General features: G+C 36.4%; 1 protein-coding gene across 1 annotated transcript in view; it reads left to right on the top strand.

Annotated features, from left to right (window-relative positions):
- The window catches only part of MIB1 (mindbomb E3 ubiquitin protein ligase 1), a 134,599-nt gene that overhangs the window by 79,305 nt on the left and 42,032 nt on the right, over positions 1–13,262 (top strand). Inside the window, exons 11-12 of the mRNA XM_032859780.1 lie at positions 5,219–5,416; positions 7,839–7,990. Of these exons, the coding sequence (XP_032715671.1) occupies positions 5,219–5,416; positions 7,839–7,990 (350 nt within the window). The remainder of the gene's footprint in view (positions 1–5,218; positions 5,417–7,838; positions 7,991–13,262) is intronic.

Genomic DNA, 13,262 nt, shown 5'->3' with positions numbered 1-13,262 from the left:
AAGTAAAATTATCTCTGCACATTATATGATCCATGCAGAAAACCACAAAGTTCCATACAAAAAGCTTTTAGAACAGTTAAGATATTCAGCAAAGTACCAATACCAAAGCTAGTTTCATTTCTGTACATTAACTATCAACAATCAATGGAGGATATTAAGAAAACAACTTCATTTATAATAGCATCAAAAATAATAAAAAAGTACTTAGGAATTAACTTAACCAAACAGGTGAAAGGCTTGTACAGTGAACGTACTTAGAAATTAATTTAACCAAAGAGGGGAAAGACTTGTACTCCTGAAAGAAAGAAGATATAAGTAAGTGGAAACTTATTTCATGTTCATGGATTGGAAGAATTTGTATTATTATGATGTCAAAACTGCCCAAACTGATGCACAGATTTAGTGTAAACCTTGTCATAATCTCAGTGATGTTTTTTGCAGAAATAGAAAAATTCATCCTGTAATTCAGTATGTCATCTCAAGGTACTTCAAAATAGCCAAAACCATGTTGAAAAAGAATAACAGAATTTTGGAAGACTCATTCTTCCTGATTTCCAGACTTACTACAAAGCTACAATAATCAAAACAGTGTGGTACTGGCATAGATACAGATACATAAGCCAGTGGAATGGAATAGAGTCCAGTAACAAATCCTTGCATACACAGTCAAATAATTTGTGACAAGGGTGCCAAGATCATTCAGTGGGGAAAGGACAGTCTTTTAAATAAATGGTGCTGAAAAAACAGGGTATCTATGTACAAAAGAATGAAGTTGGACTCTTACTTAACATTGTCTATGGAAATTAACTCAATAGGTCAAAGACCTAAATGTAAAATCTAAAAGTATAAAACTCTTGAAAGAAAACAAAGGGCAAAGCTCCCGACATTGGATTTGGCAATAATTTATTGGGTATGACACTGAAGGCACAGGCAACAAAAGAAGAAATAGACAAATTGGACTTGGTGAAAATTAAAAACTTCTGTGCACCAAAGGACACTATTAACCATGGAAAGACAACTTGTAGAATGTGGGTCAACACTGGCAAATTGTATGTCTGATAATGGGTTGATATCCAGAATTTATGGAGAATTCTTAAAACTCAGCAACTACAGAAAAACCTGATTCACAACGGGACAAGGGACTTCAGTAGACATTTCTCTAGAGAATATATATGAGTGGTTTATAAGCACATAAAAAGATGCTAAACATCACAAATCATTAGGGAAATGCAAATCAAAACCATAATGAGGTACCACCTCACACCTAATCAGATGGCTATTATAAAAACAATATAAGGGGCACCTGGGTGGCTCAGTGGGTTAAGGCCTTTGGCTCAGGTCATGATCCCAGGGCTCTGGGATCCGGCCCCGCATCGGGCTCTCTGCTCAGCAGGGAACCTGCTTCCTCCTCTCTCTCTGCCTGCTTCTCTGCCTACTTATGATCTCTGTCTGTCAAATGAATAAATAAAATCTTGAAAAAAAATACAAAACAAATCAGGGACGCCTGCCTGGGTGGCTCATTCGGTTAAGTGGCTGCCTTCGGCTCAGGTATTGATCCCAGGGTCCTGGGATCAAGTCTTGCAGTGGGCCCCCTGCTCAGTGGGGAGTTTGCATCTCCCTCTGCCCTCCCAACTTGTGCTACTTGCTCTCTCTGACACATAAATAAATAAATAAATAAATAAATAAAATCTTAAAAAAAGTGTTGGGGATGATGTGGAGAAATTGGAACCCTTCTGGGCTGTTGGTGGTAATGTAAAATGGTATAGCTGCTGTGGAAAACAGCATAACATTATAACAATACAAACTCTTCCAAAACAATATGGAGTTTTGTTAGAAATAGAATTACTGTATGATCCAGCAATTCCATTTCTGGGTTATATGCCCCAGAGAGTTGGAAGTAGGGTCTTAAAGAGATATTTTTGCACCCACATTCATAACATTATTCACAATAACTAAAACTTGGAAACAACCCATGTGTCAATGATGTGTGAGTGGCTAAACAAAATGTGGTATATGGAATATTGTTTAGTCTTGAAGGAAATTCTGACTCTTGCTACAATGTAGATGAACCTGTTGAGGTCATGATGTCAATTTAAAAAAATGCGGATACTGTATTCTTCCTTTGCTGTTAAGTACCTAAAGTAGTCAAGAATCATAGAGACAGGAAGTAGAGTGATGGTTTCCAGGAGCTGGGGAGAGGGACAGTGGAGAATTATTAGAGCATTGAAATCTGGGGTCAAATAAGTTGTACTTGGACATAGTGGGTCAAATAAGTTGGTAAATTAGAGTTTTGTATGTGGGACGATGACGGCAGCAGGTGTAGTCTGCAGAAGTAGGTTTTAAAAGAGGTTTGTTCATTATATAGTAGAGTTACATTAAAAGGTTTTAAACATAAGTTTAATGCTTTACAGAGAGACTTCTGGTGTGTGTGTGTATGTGTGTGAAGAATAGATTGGGGTAAGATAAAGTGGAGGCTGGTAAGCTATGGCTATAAGTTAGATGAGTGAGAATCAAGGCCTTAATTAATTAGTGGTAGAATAGGAGAAAAGAAAAGAGATCTGATTATAAATTGAGGCATAAGAGCCATTGGGTTTGGTGCTTGTATATATTTTGGCTCAGGGACATGAAGTAGGTAATCATGAGTTACAGATAGGATTTTGATATGGTCTGTGGTTCTGTCAGCTATGCTAGGAAAGACTGGAATGAAAGCAGGAAGAGCGGGGGGGTAAGAGGGTAGAAAGAACCAAGATCGGTTTTAGATTTAATTTGAGGTCCCTGCCGAAATCCTTTCAGATAACTTTACTGTAATATTGTCCCTCAACATCTCACTTGGTGCTAGTATCAGAGTCATAATAATGAGCTTTTTTTATTAGGTTTATTGGAAATACTTAAAATGGATTCACAAGACAGCAACAAACCCTATTAAGATCTTTGTGCAACTGAGGTTTTTTATTTGGAAAAAAAAAAACCAAAATCCAAATAAATTGTTATTTTCTAGTGCATATATTTTCCAAATTCTATAAATTTTTCTCATTTATATTTTGACATATATATGGCAAATATATACATAAAATATATATACTTGATACACACACACACACATATTTAGGGTTTTTATTTTTCACGGTTTTGTTTTTCAGTGTTTTTATTCCCCACATGAATTGGTGACAGGACCTGCATAACAGCATTACAATAAGTTTCCTAACAGCCATAAACATGTGGTACATTTCATAAACAGTCCTTGTTTTTATTTAGTGAGTGTTAGTGGATTGATGTTCTTTTTAACATAAGGAAAACCACTTAGATTGGCTTAAAAATTATAAGAAATAAATGTAAATTGGAGGGTAGGAAGAGCTTAAATCTTAGATTCTGTAACATGCTACTAGAGAGGTTCATCTCTATGTCTCACAAAAATACACACACATACACATGTAGACATAAAATTTTTTTTTGTAAAAAGCTTGTTTCTCTGGATTGTTTAAATATAATGCTACTCAGAGGCACATGAGTTGCATCTTTAATCTTTCATGTGGTAGTGTCCTAGTTCCTTTATGCTCACAGTTGATAGGTAACAGAAACTGCTACTTTGGCTTAGCTAGATTATTAGGAAGGTAGAAGTTCTGCTGAGTTGTAGTTTCCTACCTTTTCAAGAGTGGTTGTCAAATTGTTGTGGACTCCTACACAAGTGGTTTTACTTTAAATATCTGTCTGAGAAAATATGCTAAGACCAAAGACTGTTTTGAATTCAGCAGCTGTTTTGAATGAACTGTTGTTTTGTTTTTAATTTAAATCTGTGGAAAGTAGTTAAAATAATCCCAAGTACTTTATGGATTTTCAAACCACTTGCTAAAGCTGGAGTCGATGAGGAGGTAGGACTAAAGGTTGGAAATACTGCTTTGGAGAAAGTCTTAAAACGTGCTTACTTCTGGGTATTAAAACTTGTGACGTAGTCTGGAATAAAGAGATTATCTTTATAATACCCATCTCTGTCTGCATCTAGCAAAGTAATGGGACTTTTTTTTGTTTTTTTTTAAGATTTTATTTATTTGCTTGACAGAGAGAGAGATCACAAGTAGGCAGAGAGGCATGTAGAGAGAGAGGGATGCAGGCTCCCCACTGAGCAGAGAGTCCGATGTGGGGCCCGATCCCAGGACCCTGAGACCATAACACGAGCCAAAGGCAGAGGCCCAACCCACTGAGCCACCCAGGAGTCCTGAGGCCTTCTTTTTTGATGTGGACTATGTATATTATCTTCATGCAGTAGGGCATTTTTTCCCCCTTTAAAAAATAATTTCTTACAGGGGCGCCTGGGCGGTTTAGTCAGTTAAGTGTTGGACTCTGGATTTTGGCTCAGGTCATGATCTCAAGGTTATGAGATCAAGTCGGGCAGTGGGCTCTGCAGAGTCTACTTGGGATTCTCTCTCCTTTTCTCTCTGCACCCCTGCCCCATGCTCGCACAAGCTCTCTCTCTTTAAAAAAAAAAAAAAAAAAGTTTCTTATATTAAAAATTTTTAAGCAATCAGGTCTTTCTCTCCTTCTCTAGAAATAGGCCTGTTTTAAAAGGTAAGGCATACCTACTTGATTCTTCTGAAATAGTTTGAGTAGACATTTCTCTCAATTTTGGATATATGAAGTTGTATGCATATATGAAATTATGCTGATCTGTGTTTCATTTTTATCTTTTAAGGTGGTACTTAATTTTTTTCTTGAATATACAGAAAAGTATATGCTTACCAACTAGAGATAACCAATGTTAATATGTTGATGTATTTCTCTCAAAGTTAATAGAGATCACAGTTTGGCATCCTTTCTTCCTCTTTAAATTACTTAGCTAATGTTTATATAATTTCTGTGTCATTAAAAAGCCTTTGTAAATACAGTTCTTAAATGGAAAAATGTTTATATATATTTGTATCATAATTTAGCATTTTTCTTAATGTTGACTTATCATCATGGCTGATAAATTAGGAGTAATGAAAGATCAGACTACTTCTGATATAAGTATTGGTCCAGTATGTATGTGACATAGTGTATTGATCCAGGGTCATCATTTATCTTTGGAGTTAATCACTAGTCAAGTGGATTTCTAGTTATTTTGTTGACTCCTTTCTGTGTTTTCTTTTCTCACATTAATTCTTAATGATGTAACAGAGCTTTAGGTTTTATTTTCTCCCTAAAATATTCCCTCACTAATTCAGATTTAAATGCTGACGTTTAGGATAAAGATGGAGATAGAGCCGTTCACCATGCAGCTTTTGGAGACGAAGGCGCTGTCATAGAAGTGCTGCACCGAGGCAGTGCTGACTTGAATGCTCGCAACAAGCGCCGACAGACACCGCTTCATATTGCTGTCAATAAAGGCCATCTGCAGGTGGTGAAGACTTTATTGGACTTTGGCTGTCATCCTAGCCTCCAGGTAAAACCTTCAATGATGTACATTCTGCAGGCGTTGCTAAGATTCTGTAAAGAGGAAATACGAAGTTCTGTTGCAGGCATTCCTTTGTTATCATTTCCTTTTTGTCTGGTCATTCTATGTGAAAATATTTTCAGCAAAATATTTTGGCAGCTGTTCTTGGAAAGGCCTTTGAAGGAAAGTGTCAATAGATTGGTTTTCTATTGGAGGGAGGGGGTGGGGACTTCTTTGCAAAAATATCAGCTTATGAATTGATTTAACTTTACTGATCATGACAGCTTCAGCAGCTTAAGGAAGTAGAATAGGCTGCATTTAATGATAGTTACTTTATCTAAATTATTTTAATTATAGCTTAATTTATCTTTGGGTCTTGATCTAGTCATTTGTCTAGGAAGATTTTCTGTTTTGGAAAACATACAGGGTTTTAGGGTTAATTTTCAGTAGGACCTAATTTTTGAGGCAAGAGTCACCTAAGAGGTGATTCCTGTCCACCCACAGTTTTAGCAGCCAGATGGATTTGATTGGATATATGTCAGAGAAGCAACAAAGAAGAAAAATAGGAGTAATGGGACTGAGGGCTTGAGAACTGAAGGAACTGGAGATTTTATTCAGCTAGATGGTTATCAGAGACTGATATTTCTAAGGTACAGCATTTTGGAGCTGACAGGGTTTGGAACTTAGATCTTCTAAGTGGATTATAGAATTAGAGGATGGGGGAGGAATTAGAGAGTGTTAATCTGTTGAAGGAGAAATAATTTATACCTATTTTTTGGGGTTCTGAAATGGAGACAGTGTCATCCATTGAGAATGAATGGGGAGTAATGGGTATAGAAAATGTAATTGAGAAGAGTGATAAATGTTTGGAATAGCTTCTGTGGGGACCAGAAGGAAGGACGATCAGGGCCTGTAGAAGCTTATTCCAGCCATTATTAAGAGCCATATTATATGGCTCTTGATATATTAATTATATATTATATATATTATATATTAATATTAAATGGCTCTTAATATATTATTAAGGCCATATTAAGAGCCTATCTCAAGTTGAAGACTATGAATTTTTAGTGCCACTAGATAAGAGGCTAAAAAGTGGCTGGTTGGATTGAAGTTGGATTAGGAATTTGTTATGAGGGTAGTAGATGAGCCTATTCCTGGGATTAGCCAACTTTTTTCTCTAAAGGGCCAAATGATGATTTAGGCTTTCATGTAGTTTCTGTCATGACTGTCCAGTGCTGCAATTGTAGTATGAAAGCAGCCATCAATAATGCATAAATAGATATGTATGGCTGAATTCCAATAAAACTATTTACAAAAACAGGTGGCAGGCTGGATTTAGCAACCATGGCGTAAATCGTAGGTATGACTTAACTGAGAACAGTATTTATGAAACTATGAAATAAATGAAGTCTAAATTACCCATTTGTGGAGATAACGGATAATGAATAACAGCATACTACTAAATCAGTTGATTAATGAAAAAGGTAGTCAGCTTGAAAAAAAGGAAGACCGAGACTGCTGTATATTCTTTTCTTTTACATTTTTTCTATTTGACTAATGAGCCACTTTCCTGCCCCTTGAAAACATTTAGATTAATATTTTCACCCATGACTACATAATATATTCAGCTGGCAGACTCTGAGAAACTACTAATGCTTGGGTCTTACTCCTAGAGATTCTGGTTTAGTTGTCCTAGAGAAGAGCCTAAGTATCTCTTTTTTTTTTTTTTTTTAAATGATGTATTTATTTATTTTAGAGAGAAAATGCTCGTTCATGCATGAGCAGGAGGGACAGAGGGAAAAGGAGAGAGAATCTCAAGCAGACTCTCTGTCACGCATGGAGCCTGACACGGGGCTCAGTCTCACAACCTTGAGATCATGACCTGAGCTGAAACCAAGAGCTAGAGGCTTAACTGACTGTGCCACCCAGCACCCTGTGCCTGGGTATCTTTTTAAGAGCTCCCCTACAGATTCTAAATGTACAGCCAAGGTTGAGAACTATTGACTTTTAATTCATTGCTCTAGGGCCCCAAGACTGTGTAGGTTTGTTTTGAAATTTTAGGGCATAACGATTACTGGTAGGAATATGGTATAGTAGGCCATTTTAAACCAATGAAATTTGGGGGTAGCTTTTTACCTCATTAATTTTTGTAATTACCTGAGTCATATTTGAGGGTACTTTTTAATTTTACTTTTCTTTTTCCTTGGTAAGCTACAACATGTTCATTGTTCCCCATCTAGATTGAGGATGAGTTTAATATAATATAATGAGGCTAATGTTTCTTGCCTACATCCTAGAATTTAATGCAGAATGTTCTATTGAAGGTTACTAGATATGGCTTCTGTTCAGTATTTCAGTGTACGTTATTAATATTACATGTGATATTTGGCTCAAGAACTAATGAAAATCTCTCTAAATTAAAAAAAAGGATTCTGAAGGTGATACCCCTCTTCATGATGCAATAAGTAAGAAACGTGATGACATTCTGGCAGTTCTTTTAGAAGCTGGAGCAGATGTTACCATTACAAACAATAATGGATTTAATGCTCTACACCATGCGGCACTAAGAGGAAATCCCAGGTAAGGATCTCACCTTTACTATTTTATATGCAGTTTAAAAATATTTTCCTAGTGCTGGTTCTCTTTTTCTGATACAGATGAGGAAGTAATGGCTATTTTAGTACATTATAAATCATTTTAAAGTCTGGAAATTTTTTTATTGTTAAACTAATACAAATACTATGAAATGACTATTATATATATTAAATATGGATATAAGTTATCAAGAATATTGCTTATATCTAAAGATTTAATTAAAATGCATTCCATTTTGAGATTTGTTTCTTTAAGATCATTCTCAGTGTCCTCTAATCTTATGTTATCCATTTGTTTGATTTTTTTTTTTTTTTTTAAGTAGGCTCCATGCCCAGCATGTGGTCCAGCACGGGGCTTGAACTTAAGACCCTGAGATCAAGACCTGAGCTAAGATCAGGAGTCAGATGCTTAACTGACTGGGCCCCCCATGCACCCCATTTGCATGATTATTTTTTTAATTTGTGGCTGAATAACTCTTAAGTACCTAATTCCTTATTAATAATATAATTGTATAAGCTTCTAGTGTAGATATTCCCCAGCCATTGTTAACAGTGGTGATAGGCAGTCTACTAGAAAAAGGATTTGCTGGTTGTAGTTTGAGAAAAACTAATGGGAAATCACAGAATTCATAAGGATCAGCAAAGTCTCACAGAACAGGAAAATACTTAGTTTTTGCTTAATGTAGAGCTTGCTGTGAATGAATTTTTGGGAACAATTTAACCTTGAGAGGCATTTTAGAAAACTGCATTAGATGTCTTCTGTTTAATGTTGAATTAAGCCTTCATATCTTGCCTGAGGGAGCTAGCTGTTCACTTTGAAGTTTATTTTGACAGTTTAATCTATCCTGAATTCTTTTTTTAAAATTGAGACAAATTGACATAAAATATTGTTAGTTTCAGTTGCACAATATAATGATTTGATATATGAATTTATTATGAAATGATTTCCATGGTACGTCTGGTTAACATCCTTCACCCCATGTGATTACAAATATTTTTTCTTATGAGAAGAACTTTTAATATTTACTCTCTTAGCAACTTGGAAATACACAGGTCAGTATTAACTAACTATATTACATTCCCATGAGTTTTTGTCCTCTGGTTCCATACGGCATTTTTATATCATGTATCCTTCTAGTTTTTGCTATTTTTTTAGCTTCCTAGGATCACCACTAGAGGGTGAGCACAGAGAACAAAAAGATTTTACTGCTATTGCTTGTTGATGCTCCTAATCATGGGCATATAATGTGGGAGGAAATAAATGACCATATTTTAGATTATATTTTGATTTTTTTTCAAATGACAAATATATGAACACTTCATACTTTAGCATTGTGAAGGAGACAAAAATATTACATGTTTCCTGCCTTTCAAGTAGAAGATGATGATGATAGCATTTACCGTAGGCAAGGCCTCTATTAAAAGGTTTATGTGCACTATCTCCTTTAATCCTTTCAACAGCTCTTTGAGGTAGGTGTTAATATCCTCTTTTACTAGATAAGGAATGTGAAGCTTATAAAGAGAGGAATTTATGTTTAAGACCACATATCTGGCTATGAGCAGCTAGACGTTGAGCAACAGTCTGACTTAATACCTCTTAGGGGTGCCTGGATGGCTTAGTTAAGTGTCCAACTCTTCATCTTGGCTCAGGTCTTGATCTCAGGGTTGTGAGTTCAAGCCCTGTGGTTGGACACATGCTGGGCATGGAGCCTACTTTATTTAAAAAAAAAAAATTAACTTAAATTCAGTTAATTAACATATAATGTATTATTGGTTTCAGAAATAGAGGTCAGTGATTCATCAGTCTTATATATTACCCTGTGCTCATTACATCACTTGCTTTCCTTAATGTCTGTCACCCAGTTACCCCATTCCCTACTCCTGTCCTCTCCAAGCAACCCTGTTTCCTATGATTCAGAGTCTCATATGGTTTGTCTCCCTCTCTGATTTCATCTTGTTTTATTTTTTCCTCTCTTCCCCATGATCCTCTGTTTTGTTTCTTAAAATTCCACATATGAGTGAGATCATATGGTAATTGTCTCTCATTGACTTATTTCGCTTAGCATAATACCCTCTAGTACCAACCATGTCATTACAAATGGCAAGATTTAATTTTTTTGATGGCTGATTAATATACACACACACACACCCCCACCACATCTATATCCATTCATCTGTCGATGGGCATCTGGGCTTTTTCCATAGTTTGGCTATTGTGTGTTGCTATAAACATTGGGGTGCACATGCCCCTTTGGATCACTATGTTTGTATCTTTGGGGTAAATACCCAGTAGTGCAATTGCTGGGTCATAGGGTAGTTATATTTTCAACTTTTTGAGGGACCGCCATACTGTTTTCCAGAGGGGCTGCACCAGCTTGCATTCCCACTAATAGTGTAAGAGGGTTCCCCTTTCTCCTCATGGAGCCTACTTTAAAAAAAAGAAAAAGGAAGAAAAGAAAAATCACTCTTAACTACCTTACAGTACTTTTTCTGTATTCTGGTTTCAAGACTGAAACACATGGACAGTGAATGATTTAACTAAGAATGTGCTAATACATCCAGCAGTTCCCTTGCTGCCTCTTTGTTTAGTGTTATCTTTGACTACTCTCTCACTAGTTCTCAACTTCTAGTTAGTTCTCAAATTCCATTTATTTTACTAGTCTTTTCCAATCTATTTCATTCTTCCTATTCCCGTTGTTGCTGATGTAATTAAGTACTCACTACTTTTACTTAAACTATTATAGTAACTTTCTAATTTTCTCTCTGATTTCAGTCTTTTTTCTGATTTAATGTTCATACAATACCAACTTACCATTCTAAAGGCATAGATATAATTGTGCCTCTCCCTGTTCCCAAATCTTCAGTTGCTTCCTTTTGTACGTAGAATAAAATTTGCACACCTTGAACTTGGCCTTCATACCCATTTGTAGTCTCTCTTAAGACTTTCTGACTTTATCTCCCAGTAATTAAAATCCCTCTTCTTACCTCACCCCTTCAGTTACATTATGCTGTTCCCCTTTTCTAAGATCTTTTGTCTACTTTGTTCATTTATTTAAGCATTTTCTTTAGTCAGGATATCCTTATCCCCTTCCCTTCTTGATCTGAATCATCTTTCTTTTCTTTTTTTAAAGATTTTATTTATTTATTTGACAGAGAGAGACACAGCGAGAGAGGGAACACAAGCAGGGGGGTGGGAGAGGGAGAAGCAGGCTTCCCACCAATCAGGGAGCCTGATGCTGGTCTCTATCCCAGGACCCTGGGATCGTGACCTGAGCCGAAGGCAGCCGCTTAAGGACTGAGCCACCCACGCGCCCCCTTAACCATCTTTCTTTCAGAGTTCCTGGATCTCAACATTGAAATTATTTTCTATTTGCCCTGTACTGATGTGTTCTTTCTTCTTATTTTATTGCATTTTATGTTTGTGTGGTATTTCTTTGTTTCTTTCTGTTAAAATTGTGGGCACTCCTTTTCATCTCTGTATCTCCCACAATGCCTTGACTGTGATAGGGACTTAATAAATGTTAGTCTTAATTTCATAGGACAATGCTAGATATCACAGGATATTATGTAATTACAGATTCTGTTTGAACAGCAATTATTTCAGATTAGAATGGTCAAAAGAGAGTTTATTGGGGGCACCTGTGTGGCTCAGTCAGTTAAGCATCTGCCTTTAGCTCAGGTCATGATCCCAGGGTCCTGGGATTGAGCTCCAGGTCAGGCTTCCTGTTCAGCAGAGAGTTTGCTTCTCTCTCTTCCTTTGTTCCTCCATCTACTCATGCCTACACATGCCCTCCCTTCTCAAATAAATAAATGAGATCTTTAAAAAAAAAAGAGAGAGAGATTTTGTTGAGGGAATTTAGCTTATTATATTAAATCATAAAGTTTAAGATAGATGGAAAATTGAAGTGTTTAGGACATGAATCACCTTTAAATATTTTGGATTGTCTCACTTTACTGGGAGTGGGCGGTAGTGTATTTACTAATGGTAATAAGCCTTTACGAGAAGAGAGTATACTACTAGTATTTCTTCAATTCTTGTATATATCTTGAGAATTCCCCTGAAGTTTATAAGGGTTATTTCTCCAATCAAATAACTAGTGTCAGGTGACATTTAAAAAAAAGAGAAAAAAGCCATTTTCTTTCTGCAGCAAAGTGCTTTTGTTAAAGCTACATGATTGTTTTTTATTCCTATTTCCTTAAGACATTTCATGCAATTGTGACTATAGATTGCCAGATAAAGAATAGGATTTTAATTGGACACTAAAGAATATCAGAAGATATACATCAGTTGAACTTACATTATCAGTGGAAATTGCAAATTGAGGTTGTTTTCAGTTCTTTTTTTCATACCAAGTTTTTTATTCTTAAAACATACTTTTCTGGGCGCCTGGGTGGCTCAGTGGGTTAAAGCCTCTGCTTTCAGCTCAGGTCATGGTCTCAGGGTCCTGGGATCGAGCCCCACATCCGGCTCTCTGCTCAGCAGGGAGCCTGCTTCCCTCTCTCTCTCTCTCTGCCTGCCTCTCTGCCTGCTTGTGATCTGTCAAATAAATAAATAAATAAATCTTTAAAAAACAAAAACAAAAAAAACCACGTGCTTTTCTTTCCTTGTACTGACCAGTGATGTCAAAAGGCAGAGGAATAATTTTTGGTGTACTCAATTTTTTTTTTTTTAAAGATTTTATTGGGGTGCCTGGGTAGCTCAGTGGGTTAAAGCCTCTGCCTTTGGCTTGGGTCCTGGGATCTGACCCCGCATTAGGCTCTCTGCTCGATAGGGGGCCTGCTTCCCTCTGTCTCTCTTTGCCTGCCTCTCTGCTTGCTTGTGATCTCTGTCTGTCAGATAAATAAATAAAATCTTTAAAAAAAAAAGATTTTATTTATTTGACAGAGAGAGAAGGATTACATGCAGGCAGAGAGAGGGGAAACCAGCTCCCTGCTGAGCAGAGAGCCGGATGTGGGGCTCAATTCCAGGACCCTGAGATCATGACCTGAGCCAAAGACAGAGACTTAACCCACTGAGCCACCCAGGAGCCCCTCAGAATTTTTTTTAAAAGTCTTTGGCCTCAGCCCTTATTTGAGAAAACCAGATATAGTTCATTTATTATTTCCAGAGGCTGATGAAATCAGTATTTTTGAATAAAATATTAGACAAGATTAATATGGGCCAACATTTTTCCCTTTCTTATAAGCATTTTATAATTTATATAACTTAATGAATCTATTACCTTGAATTACAATATTTTAATTTGTTCTTTGTGATC

This window comes from Lontra canadensis, unplaced genomic scaffold, assembly GCF_010015895.1.
Source record: "Lontra canadensis isolate GAN:19392208 unplaced genomic scaffold, GSC_riverotter_1.0 scaffold17, whole genome shotgun sequence".
Lineage (NCBI taxonomy): Eukaryota > Metazoa > Chordata > Mammalia > Carnivora > Mustelidae > Lontra > Lontra canadensis.
Note: the sequence above shows the minus strand (reverse complement) of the source record. Positions and strands in the feature narration are given on the sequence as shown.